Source organism: Manis pentadactyla, chromosome 1 (assembly GCF_030020395.1).
Source record: "Manis pentadactyla isolate mManPen7 chromosome 1, mManPen7.hap1, whole genome shotgun sequence".
NCBI classification, from domain to species: domain Eukaryota; kingdom Metazoa; phylum Chordata; class Mammalia; order Pholidota; family Manidae; genus Manis; species Manis pentadactyla.
Window position 1 is genome coordinate 174,849,846 of NC_080019.1, and position 12,692 is coordinate 174,862,537.

General features: G+C 42.3%; 1 protein-coding gene across 3 annotated transcripts in view; it reads right to left on the reverse strand.

Moving 5' to 3' along the window:
* B4GALT4 (beta-1,4-galactosyltransferase 4) overlaps positions 1–10,784 on the reverse strand; it is a 43,919-nt gene extending 33,135 nt beyond the window's left edge. For 2 of the 3 annotated variants that reach the window (XR_008997935.1, XM_036883355.2), the window contains exons 1-2: positions 10,151–10,265; positions 1,275–1,668 (exon numbers count right to left, since the gene is read on the reverse strand). Coding sequence is in view for 2 of the 3 variants with exons in the window: in XM_036883355.2 (XP_036739250.1) it covers positions 1,275–1,527 (253 nt within the window). In the remaining variant the exon portion in view is untranslated. Of the gene's footprint in view, positions 1–1,274; positions 1,669–10,150; positions 10,266–10,651 lie in introns of those variants that run through there. The other variant, XM_036883354.2, reaches the window with a different exon arrangement.
* Between the last annotated feature and the right edge of the window lie 1,908 nt (positions 10,785–12,692).

A 12,692-nucleotide genomic window follows, 5' to 3' on the forward strand; every position in this document is an offset into this window, starting at 1 on the left:
TAGGAAAGAGGGTCTGCGGGTTTTTGTTCAGCCAGGAGCAAGAAGCCTCCAAAGAACCACAGGCCACCCCCAAGAGAGTTAACTTAGTGTCTGCAGAGCACCACCTCTGTACAACCGGTGAGATGCCCTGGACTCTGCAGAGCTAGAAAGGACCACCCGCCTTCCTCCCGCCCACGTGCTGCCTCCAGAGGAAAAAAGGCGAACCCCGCCAACAATATGCTGTGATCAGCACAACTATCGAGATGCAGGCAGGCACACAGGGAGTGTGAGATTAACTAGGGCCATCCCAGAAACCTCTCCGAGGAGTACTCTGAACGGGATTCCTGAGGAATAAACAGAAATCCACCAGCAGACATGGATTAAAGAGAAGCAGTCTGGAAAGAAATACAAGGCTCAGAGGTGTGTCTGGAGAACTATAAGCGCTTTGAAGTTTTGGAGAATCAGAGGTCTGATAGAGCCTTTATGGGTTATACATAATATCGCCGTGGAGTTTTCCTCTCCCATTGTGTTTACTAAAACCAACTTACTGTTAATTTTAATTGAAAGGCAAGACATCAATGAGAAACCAAAACACACAACATATTTAAGAAATTAACAATAAAAAATGCTAAAAAACATACTCACTCCTGTCCCTCAACTCCATCCTGTTGGCCACAGGAATGTTAACAGCTATGACATGAGCGGGGCTCTGAATGTGCCTGCATTTCCCCATTTGTACATTGTGCTGTGTGAATGACAGGAGGGCAACATCCCCAGACTAGCCCACTGGTCCCAGAGGAGGACGAAAGACACAGACAGCAGAGCCACCAGCCTAGATCAACTGGCCCCAGGGCTCACAGAGCACACTTGTGAGCTAAATACATGCCTGCTGACATGTGCAACTGAGCCTTTCATGGCTGGATAATAAAAATTGGTTATGTTCATATGATGGAAGACTATACATCAGCAATATGAATACATCTCACAAACATAAAGCTGAACAGAAACCAGACACAAAAGAATACAGTGTATGTTTCTAATTATGTAAAGTTCAAAAGCAGGAAAAATCTAATGGATGGTATTAGAATCTTGAAGTGCAGTAACTGAAAGAACCGTGGAAACATCTAGAGCTCTAGGAGCTCATTTCTTAATTTACATACTAATTACACAGGTATGTCCATTTTGTGAAACTTAACCTAGCTGTGCACTTCTGATATCTGTACTTTTCTATACATATGTCATAATTAAATGAAAAGTTTTCACAGAACTTAAGAAAAAGGAAAAAAAAAACTTACTGAGGTATGGGGACACAGAAGGGCAGCTGGTGAGGTCTTCTTTCTTCAAGGATGCTTCAGTAGTCAAAGTTTCTTTCTTTCCCAAAACGATGGCCTTGTTGAAATTAGCAATGAATTCCTTTGCTCTAGGAATCTCTTGAATAGCACCCACGAAGTAGTTACTGGTGGCCCACCCAACCACTGTCAGGCACAAGGTAAAAAGCAACAGTAATCGGAATTTGTAGGAAAGGTAGAAAGTCAAGTTGAAGCCCATGTCTTTTATTATATGAGCAGTAAGTCTGTCTTCACCTCACTTGCAGGCAAGAAGCTTCAACGTTTCCAATCTGATTGTAAACTTGATGACAACTGAGGACGCAATGCCTGTTTCTGCTCAGTAGTTCTGCTCCAACAATCTCTAAAAGGCAATCACAAAGCCGTGTTGTTTCAAATAGAAATGCTATCCTGAAATGATTCCCTCCAGCACAAACTGAAGACCTATCCCCAGTGGATCTTGACTAACAGTAATGGGAGTTCTGCAGCAAAGCAGGAGAGATCAGAAAGTCAGACATTTTACAGGTGGAAAGTTCCAACCTTCTGTATGTCAGAATTCTGAGTTATCACCCAGGCTGTCCATCACCCAAGAAGAAAAGTAATTTCCACAGAAAGAGAAGGCAAAGAGGAGACTGTAAATGCCTCCTCAGTTCTGAACTGGGTACAGCCTGAAATGAACGCTAGTAGTTCTCTTCCTTAGTTGCCCCTTCCTGACACCACCTTAAGAGGTTACCAACATGTGAAATCTTGCTACGGGGAGTATTTTAACCCAAAAAGAAAGTAAGGGAAAAAACAAAAGTTCATTGTGAGAGCTAAAAACATGTTCCTCAACAACAGGAAATGAAAAAGCAATGATTTTTCAGCTCTAGATGTTACATTCACAAAGAGGTACTATAACGGGACACATCCCAACAGGTGGGACTGGGAGCAAGAAACACAAGTGCCAACACAGGAGGTCAACCATCTCTAAGACTTACAGGTAGAGCAACAGTATGGTAGTTAAGATCAGGGGCTTATTTAGGGAGAAACTGCAGCTCCACCACATAATTAGCCATGAAACCTTGAGCCAGTCACTTAACTGAACTGTGGTCTCCTTATCTGCATAAAGGGGACAAAAATAGTATCTACCTAGAGATTACTGTGGGTGTGAAGGACCTACAGTATGCATACATGAGTGTTAGGCCCCCTCCTGACACACAGTGAGCCCCCACTAAATGGGGACTATACTCCTGCTATTATTGTATCACTTTGCATTAAGTGACTCTAGACAAGGAACAGCCAACAGGCAGACACACTGGGGGCGACCACTCTTTTGTACTGTTTCTGTCAGCTGATGAACTGCCATTCTGACTTCACACTTCAACCCCATGTGGTGGGATAGTATGAATTCGCCTCTGAGAGGTGGCCATGCTTGATGAAAATCCAGTTTCTGAGGCCACACAGCTGAGGGCCCACCACAGGCCAAGTGACGAAGGCTATTTGGCGAGGCCCCCTGGGGACAGCCAGCAAAACCCCATCTTCTCTGCCTGCCCAAACCGTAGCCCTCCTCTCCCCAAATTCTAAACGTGTTAACAGGCGAGTACAGAAAATGCTAAGGCCAGGGCACTGATAATCTTCATAGTCAAATAGATCTTCAGCTAAATGGACAGAATGGAGGCCAAAATATTTTCTGCCAGTAACATGAAAACACATAGGATTAAATCTTAAGTAACAAAAACAGAAAATACACTCTGTATGTGTATATGATTACCACTAAGACTATAGAAATAAGAAAACTCTAGAAAGAAATAGAAGTAAAAGCTAGCAATAATTTTATTAGGAGTATAAGAGTAATCAGGGGTGGTTTTTCTTTTACTTTTAGAATTTTGTATGCTGCACTTCTGTTCATTTATAACAAAAGTTTTTGTCTGTTTTTTTAAAATGAGATGTGGGGATGTGGTAATTCGTGGAAAACAAAAATAAAACCAAAACAATCTTAGCAACTCTCAAGATAGCCTCATACTTATTGAAGGGTAGTATTCAAAAAATTTAGCTTTAGGTTAGTTTGAGGAAAACCTGGAAAGCATTTCTCTTTAGATAAAATGTTAAAATGGAGGTTCCTGGGTCAAACCACAAAAGAGAAAATTTGACCCAGGAAGCAATTACACAGGATGGCCTGTGTTTAGGGGCTGCTGCACGCAGCAGTAACAGCTACAAAGAAGAGTAATTTATTTGTGCATTCACCCTGGGCCATGCACTGGGGTTAAATCACTTATATTAATTTACTTAATTTTCATCTCGGCTCTGTAAGAATTACTTGCTTCATGCTCTAGAGAACATGGAGGTTTAGACAGATGAAGGAACCCGTTCCAACGCCAACAACTCCTAAGCAGTGGAGCTCAGCTCCGCACCGAGGCTCCAAGACCAGGGCTCTGCCACCTCCTTCCCAGGGACACTCAATCTCTTTCCTCCCCTTAGTCTTCTGTGTGCCCAACACAAACCCTTGAAATATGCAGAGTTCTCTCTGGCAGCCTTCCCTCTCCCACTCCTATAGTCACTTTCTGTGGAACTATCTGTTCAAATGGCTTCCTGAGGTCTGTTCTCTTCCCTCCAGGTAACAGTAAGTCTGCAGGGTCCTGGGACCAATCAGACAACCCCTTGTCAACTGAAATACAAGAGGCTTAAATGCTAGGATTGGTGATCATTTTTTTATAAAAATCTCAACCTTGGAAAATTTAGACCAGGAACATTGTTTTTCTAAGAGCTGCTCCTACAGGGACAATCCCCTGACAAGGAGACTCACTGGCTAAAGGGACTTCAGGTCATTGAAGTAATAAAGCGTTAGAAGCAAAAAGGACCAGAAAATGCACACTTCCACCACCCTCATTTCACAGAGGGAGGAAGTGTGGTTGAGGGAGATTTAAACACCTGCCCAAGAAGTAGCGAGCTGGGAATAATTACAAATACTGCTGAACTGCCCCCCATGGGATCTGTCCAAAGACAAGAAATGTATTATAAAAGTAATAAGGAGCCAGTCTTATCAATTACTGAATAATGAGCCCCTCATTCCTAATCCCGCTTCTTGAGACTATGTGGGATCCAGTTTAAAACCATCACTTTGCCCTTTTTCTAAACCTCAGTGCTCTCCTCAGAACAGATTGCAGGAGCCCTGCAGCATGAAAGCAGCTCAGGTGTGTGGCCTCCTTGCTTCCTGTGAGAAAACATCCAAGGTGTGAAGGGCCTGTAACACTGGCCCAACTGTCTTTCGAGGGAGATCTCCTGCCTGGCTTGCTTACCAGCTAACTGACTGAAAGCGACCTCTGTCAGCATGTTTCCCCAGCTATAAAACAGATCAAGGAAATAAAAAACCCTTGTCTTAAAATGTTGCTGTAAAAATTTAATGACAGGGTACACCCAAACACACCTGGTACACTTCCAGAAACATAGATATTTACTGACGGATTATCAATGCAATTCATGCCTAACTTGTATCACAATGCTAACTAAGATAATGTTATCTCTAGAATTACATACTGAAATACAGATGACTCTTACTTTTCTCTGCAATTTCCTATTTTTCTTTCAATGAGTATATATTACTTTTATAATTAAAAAAGCATAATTTTTTAAAGAGTTAATTTAGAGCAGGTAACTCCTGGTTGATGTCTGGGAAAATGTCATCAGACTGGACTTCTTTATAATAACATTTAAATAATTGAGAGACCTGGAATTCTCCCTGTAAAGTTTTCTTTTCCAATCGAGGCTGTTTTGAAGTGACAGGGAATCGTGACTATGGAGAACAAATTCAGGTAACATGAAAGAAGTTATTTTAGGGCAAGACTCATCAACATGTTCCTTTCTAGATGTCTTACCCCAGTTAGTTCAGAATAGTGATGTTTTCATAATTGTGTTCTTCCTCCTATCAATTCAGTCTTCTCTGAGCATCTGCTATTTTCAGACACAGTGCTAGGCACCACCGGGTTACAAAGGGAATTAGGTATAATCCTTGCACTCAAATAATTTATTTCATTGCTTTCTTAGATCTCGATGTCTGCAATTTGTTTTCACTATGCCAGCCCCACATCCCGAAATGGGGAAATAGATAAAGTAAGGTTAGCAAAATATTGAGAAGTACTGACGCCGGGTGATAGGTACCTCAGGGTTCATTTTTTTTTCTCTCTCTCTGCTTTTAAGTACGCTCAAAATTTTCCATAATAACAAAAGAACAAATCCAGCAAGGCAGACAAGCTATAACAAACAGTAAATCAGCACCAATGTTAAATGTCAGTCTTGAAAAATCTCTACAGGGATGCATTTTGGTACAACTGTAGGGGAGGTGGGAGGAAGACACCAGGGGTCACTCCCTAAATATTTACTAAGCACTTATGCACCAAGGAGAAAGGGTATGGTCTTCATTCAGCAGCAAAGACTGACACAATCACCATTTCAGTGTTTCTGAAACCATCTGGCACCCCACCAGGCATCTCACAGTGGGTGTGATGTGGCCCGGGCACATGGTCCAACTTTCTTGGGACACTCTGGAGGCACAGTGGAGAATCTGCTATTTTACTATTCCATTCACTCCTGCAGAGTTCCTGAGAGCTGATTATTTGCACATATGTTGTCCTGCCTTCTTTGGCCTTCTTGTATTCATTCTCCCAATTATAGTTTCTTTACCTGGCTTCTGAGTGATTAGCCCCAGATCCTAAGGCAGCAATGGTTCCCTGGGCAGGGGGCAAGGGTGGGATCAAAATGATATAGCCATTTACATGTACAAGTCATTTAATGTCAAAGACTGAGCTCCTAATGGCCAAATCTAGAAGCATCTGAGCAAGGAAACAAGTATGGCACTGTATTTTAAACCACAGAATAAAATGAATATACATGACTCCATACTATTATAAATGATTAAATAAAGGGGAGAGAAAGGGTGCCTCTTTCTTACAGTAAACTTCTAATTAATATAAGGAAGCAGGAAATGGCAAAGATCACCATTAGGGAAACACGACTGTAATAGTTGTTGCAGACAAGATCCACCAATGGGTGTTAAAATAGTTGGTAAAAATTTGAGGATAAACATAATTTGCATTCTCAAAGTATTTCCCAAGATAACCATTAGCTACAAAGGGAAAGACAATAACTCTGTAGTGGAGAAACCTAGCAGATTTCACCTTAGCCAAGTGATCAAGTTTAGTATCACCAGTGTTTAAAACCTATCAACCTTATGGATCAGTGAGATACTGCGCTTTACAGAGTAACTAACTAATATTCTTCAAAAGGGTCAAATAATGAAGGACAAGAAAAAAACTGAGGAACTGTCTCAGACTGGAGGGGATGAAGGAGAAAACACCAAAGGCAATGAGGGATTCTGGACAGAACACAGCAACAGAAAAATCATTGTCGCAAAAACGGATGAAATTCAAGTAACGTCTGTAGTTTAGTTAATAGTATTGATAAACACGTAAAGAATTAAAAGTAAGGTGAGTTGAGTGGATTCTCTTTCATTTTTGCAACTTTTTTCTAAGTCTAAAATTAATTAAAAATCAAAAGAGTCAGAGATTGAGTATAGGCAATAAAGTTAACTTAATTCTCAAAGAGAATCACTGGTTTTTGCATTCCTGGAACTCAAACTGACCTGACACATAGCAGGGGCTGAATTTTGGTAAGTAACCAACCAATTTGGTTGCTTATTTACCAACCTAGAACTTAGTAGTTGAGATACCTAAGGACACACGATGATCCCAGGCTGCTACTAAAATGGGTAAGGCAAGGGAAAAAAAGAAAGAAAATTAAAAATTAATAAATAAGGGGAAAAATTAAGTAAGTGTAAAATTCCATTTGGGGAGATTTTTAAACTTGGAGAAAGTGCTTAGCTCCCTTTGGTTTACTAACACCAACCCTTTTCTAAGAGTAGAGGGCCCCATCTCTAACAAACTCACTCTCTTGGTCATGCCCACCACCCTCTGCTCTTCTGTCCTTGAACACTCAAAAGCAGGGCCTCTCTTTCCTAATTCCAAGAGGACTTGCTGCATAGACGGTGTCTTCCTTCCAAACCCCAAACCCACGGAGCACACTGGAACAGTGTCCCTGCCTCTCTGAAACAGGAAACATGAAATAAATTTAAAAGAAGTGATTTTAAAATCCATGTTGAAGTAAAACATGAAGTGAAGGACTGAAATTATTTTATATAATATATGTTATGCAGCATTAACAGAATTCATAAGAATTTCTAACGGGGAATTTTAAGAGAAGTTCGCTGTATATTTATGTGTCTTCTTCCACTATCCAGAGGACTCTGAAGTGGGGTCAGAGTTCCCTTTCTGCAGTCATCAGGGGTGCAGCAATGAAAAAGTTTGAGAAGGTCTAAAGTAATGGAAAAATAGGGCTCTGAAGTCACAAATAGCTGAGTTCAAATCTTGTCACCAGATGCATGAATGGTTCTGGGCAAGTGAATTAAATATCTGAATCTGTTCTGCCATTTATTTAAAAGGCATTTTTCAAAGGGTGGTTCCAAGAAGGGAATTAGTTAAAATTACAGAATCCTTGGCCTTACTCCAGAGTTAATGGGTCAGAACAGCTGCACCTGGAACTAAGGAACATGAATTTTTAACAAGCTCACCAGGTGATTCTTACACACATTAAAGTTTGAGAAACACTGAAATAAGAGAATGGACCTGAAATGCAACAGATCCTTCAGAAATGTTCATCTTCATTGTGTAAGATATGTGAACATAAGATTTAAAAAATGCATTTGAATAGCTTTTACTCCATCATTTAGAAATTTTTAAGAAAATAAAGTAGACCATGATATTCAAACCAACATTATTAAAATGAACCAAAAATTGAAAAAGAATCAAAATGCTAACAATAGGTTTAATTACAGTACCTCCATAATGATGGAACATATGCTTTCATAAAATGGTGTTTGAGAAACTTAACTACATGGGAAAGTGCTCATGACAGTGGGAAAAAAAACCCAGCAGAATATAAAAATGTATATAGAATACAATCCCAATTATGCACTATATATGTGTGGTCTTTTATATATAAAATACCAGAAAGAATCATTGATGGTTGTTTCTTAGTTACAGGATTAGGGAAACTTTGTTTCTTCCATATCTTCTAATTTTTCTGAAATGGGTTTTCTACAATCAGAAACAATGTATTTTTCCTGATAAAATGACTACATAAATTTTCCTAAAATATATTAAACCTTAGAGATGACTCAATAGACAAGGATTACAACTTTTAGTTCCGTAAGTTTGGGGCCAATTCGTTCATATAACCTTTACGGAAATCTGTTCTAAAGAGGACAAAATCTCAAAGAGAAACTTCAGAGACTGTCGATAATTTTTAAAGCCAGAGAATCCTGTGGTCTGTTAGAAATTCCTATTCCCCGACATCCCCAGAGACTTTTATTTCAAAGGCCTGAAGTGAGGGCAGGGAATCCATATTTTCAACAGGAACCCAGATAGGTTTGAGAAACCATTGGTCACTGATGGCTTAAAAAAAAGAGAAAAGAAAACCACCACTGACTTGCTTTGGATATTCCCACTTTGAATAAAAGATCTTCAAAGAGCTGGTTAGTTCTCAAACCATTTGCATGCACCTCAGGGAAAAGCACACATTATGATTATTAGCTCAGTTGAAAAGGATATACTAAACATTTGTTCTATCAAGTGGCATATCAAATACAACAGTGTGACCCATTTCACTGTACTCAACAAAGAACAATATCCTTTTAGAGCTGCTGACCTTTTGAGCTTTGAGAGACTGAATAGGGACAAATACCTTGTAAAATAAGCCAGCCTTCTGACGGTTCATCAACAATAGTTGCTAGTCGAATTAAATCTCACCCTAATATTCATTCTTCCCACACATGACACTGAAAAAACTTATGGTAAATACCTGTATATTTTAAGCACTAGCAATAGTTTGGAGGTAAAATAGTCATGCTTTAATTCTCTGACTTTCCAGAGTGTGTGTGTGTATGTGTTAAAGTGTTTTGCTTTGACAATGTATAACTTTCTTCAAGACCAGAAGGGAAACTTTATCAACTTTATCATTTCACAGAGGCAATTTAAGTCCTTAATAAGATATGTTATTTCTAAAGTAGAGTTTTCCAAAATAAAGTAGTTATTTACAAATTTGTACACACACACACACACACATATATATATATACACATAACAGTGCAAGTTTTATTGTCGCCTCCCCCCAAAATTATGTAGTCAACCACTTCAATATTTCTCTTTAACAGATGTTTTTAATCTGATTAAAGCACTGATGTTCTCTCCCAAAAATGCACACAGGCTGGTACACGAAAATGTTTGCAATTTCATGGAGGTTTAAAGGCTGACCCTGCCCTAGAAGATAAAGCTCCAAAGAGATAAACTACGGTCCAATCAAACATTATCTCCTTCCCAGACACATTCCAGCACTCCTGCCCAGCCCAGGTGCCTAAAAAAACCCTTCCATCCCAAATTTCTCAGTCTGGACCCTGAGTCTAGCCAAGATTCCTTAACTTTCTTGAAGTCCCAACATGTTATTTTTCTTTCTTAAAAAATTTAGAGAAAAAAAAAAAGCCCTCTCCGCCACTGGCAGATTACTATCTAATTCCTCCCATTACCTAGGGGCTGAAGAGTACTCTCTGAGCCCTTGACAGCCCCCACGTCCTCATCCCTCACCCACTCGAGAACACGCTCCAACCCGCCAACCACCATGCAGACCACATGGTCTCCTGAGGCTACCAAGCCAAAGGGCTTTTCTCTGTCCCAATCCCCCTGGACTTTTCTATTGTTTTCAAACTAGAGTTGGCCCCCCTTATCTAACATTAGACCAACTGTCAACCGACACGGCCGACAGACCTGGATGGACGCAGAGCAGACCAGGGGCAGGTGGCTCTGGAGTACTTGAAAATCCAGGGGACTCTCAAAGTCCTCCGGCCCTGCAGGCCCCAGGTGGGCTGAATCGGTCGGCGTCCTACGAGACACCCGGGGGAAAGAGGGCTGTAAGGAGGAAGGCGCTTTTTCGCCTTGGTGCGCCCTCGGGGAGCGACCCCAGAATCGTCACGCGGGGCCTCGGAGGCGACTCCAGAATCTCTCCCTCGCCGGCAGCCTCTCGCCGGTGCCCTGCCCGCAGCAGAACGAGAGCCGCGGCGCGTCGGCACCTGACCTCTGCCTCCCGCCAGGCTCGGCCTCCGCAGGCCTCCCGCCCGGACCCGCCGCGCGGGATGAGGCAGGACAGCCCCACCGAGGCCGGGCCGCGCCGGGCCCCCGCGCGCCCAGCTCCAGCCCGGAGGCCCAACCGGCCCGCCGGCCGCCGCCCTCCGCTCGGCACTGTGCGGAGCCCAGGCCGGGAGCACTCACCCGGAACGCGGCCACGGCGAGCTCCGCCCGGAGGAACGGGGCCGCGGGAGGAGGCTCCCGGGAGTCCGCTCCGCCCCCGCCGCCCCGGGAGTGGCCGCCGTGCTCTGGGGGCGGGCCTGCCCGTTCCTCCGCCCGCCCGGCGCTCCACTCCCGCGCCAGACGCCCCGCCCCGGGCGGTGGAAGGAGCGCCAGCCCGCAAGCGGAGGGTTGTCCGCCCTGTCCTTTCGCTGATCTTAAAATTCTGGTGCCAGGTGCTGCACGCTTCCCAAATTCATCCCCGTAAATGCTCACAAAGCACTGGGAAGGACATAATGAATCTTCCCATTTCACAAAGTAGAAAACTGAGGCCTCAGAGAGTTAATAAGCTCACCTGACAGGTTCCAGCTTTTTCAACTACGTAATGTACCGAATCACCTGGCTGTCCCCTTTTGTAGGATTAAGTTAATAAAACCTTGAGAAATCCACATTTCTTCAAAGGTATTGTTACAGAAAGCCAAGACAGAATCCTATTTATACCAAAGATTGGAGTGAAAAATCAGTGTGTTCTGCTTTAGGCAGGCAACGTAGCAGGCTAGATTCTCCAGGTGACCTTCCCATTCACGGGGAAGTAAGATTCTCCAGGAACCACCCCATCCCAAAGGGACAAGCCGTCCAGGGGAACCAGTGCCGGGTCACTGAGCCCTGAGCAGGAGATATGAACTATGCGGACAGCACATGGAAGTCTCTGTGGCACTGTGATTTGTGACAGAAACAAGAGAAGCCAAACTTGAGCCTTCCAGGTCGAACGAAGGCGAAGGAGGAGTACTGGGGGGTCCTCAATGCCCTATACTCTAAGCAGAAACAATGGAAACCTGCTTTGGAGGACACATCTGTAGTTTAGTCCCATAGGACTCAAGCAAAGACTAGCTCGCAATTTTAACACAAGAGGCCACACAGAAGTGACAGTCAACAGAACTCATTCTCAACAGATTTAGACACAAGAGTCTAAATCAGATATTGGCAACAGATTTAGACACAAGAGTCTAAACCAGATACTGGAATTGTCTAACACAAAATATAGAAAAGCTTTTTAAGAATTAAAAAAAGGGCATCCCTAGAGATTACTTACCAATTACAACAATGATAGAGTACCATTACATTGGAGAAATTTAGCAGAGACTTCATTAACCAAGTAGTCAAAGTTAATTTCACCAATAGTACAAGTTGGCCTCACACATGAGGTGATGCTCTGAGGACATGGCATCACCTTTATTGTATTCCTGCCTAAAATACCTAATCGGTGTTTAATCGTGAGGAAACAGACAAGCCCAAATCAAGGGACATTCTGCAAAACAACTGGCCTGTACACTTCAAAAAATGGCAATGTCATGAAAGACAAGGGAGGTTGAGGAAAGTTTCAGGTTAAAGGACACTAAAGAGATTTGACATCTTAATTCCTGGATTGAAAAAAAAGCTGCTACAGGTATATTTTTGAGATAATTAGAAATGAATATGAGTATGTGCAGTGTGAGAAATTAAAATTAGCCTTGAATTCTTTGACATTCTTCTCACTGAGAAATGGGGACATATTTCCCTTCCCTTTAAGTCTGGACGAACCTGTGACTGCTTTGACAAACGGAGCAGAGCAGAAGCAAAGCTATGCCAATTCTGAGCCCACCCTTTAAAAGGCAGTTTCTGCTTCCTCTTCCACTATATTTTGTCAAAGCAGCCATAGGCAGGTTCAGACTTAAAGGGAGGGGAAATATATCCCCATTTCTCAGTGAGAGGAATGTCAAAGAATTCAAGGCTATTTTTAATCTCCCGCACTGCACATACTCATTCCAACTGCTATATTTTATAGCAACTTATTTTCCAATCAAAGACCACATACAAAGGAGGCTTTTTAGTCTCTGTAGTAGGCTGAATCCAAAAAATCCATATGTTGAAACCCTAACTCTTAGTACCTCAGAATGTGACAATAATTGGAAACTGAGACTTTGAAGGGGTAATTATATTAAAATAGGGTTGTTATTGTGGGCCCCAATCCAATATGACTGGTGCC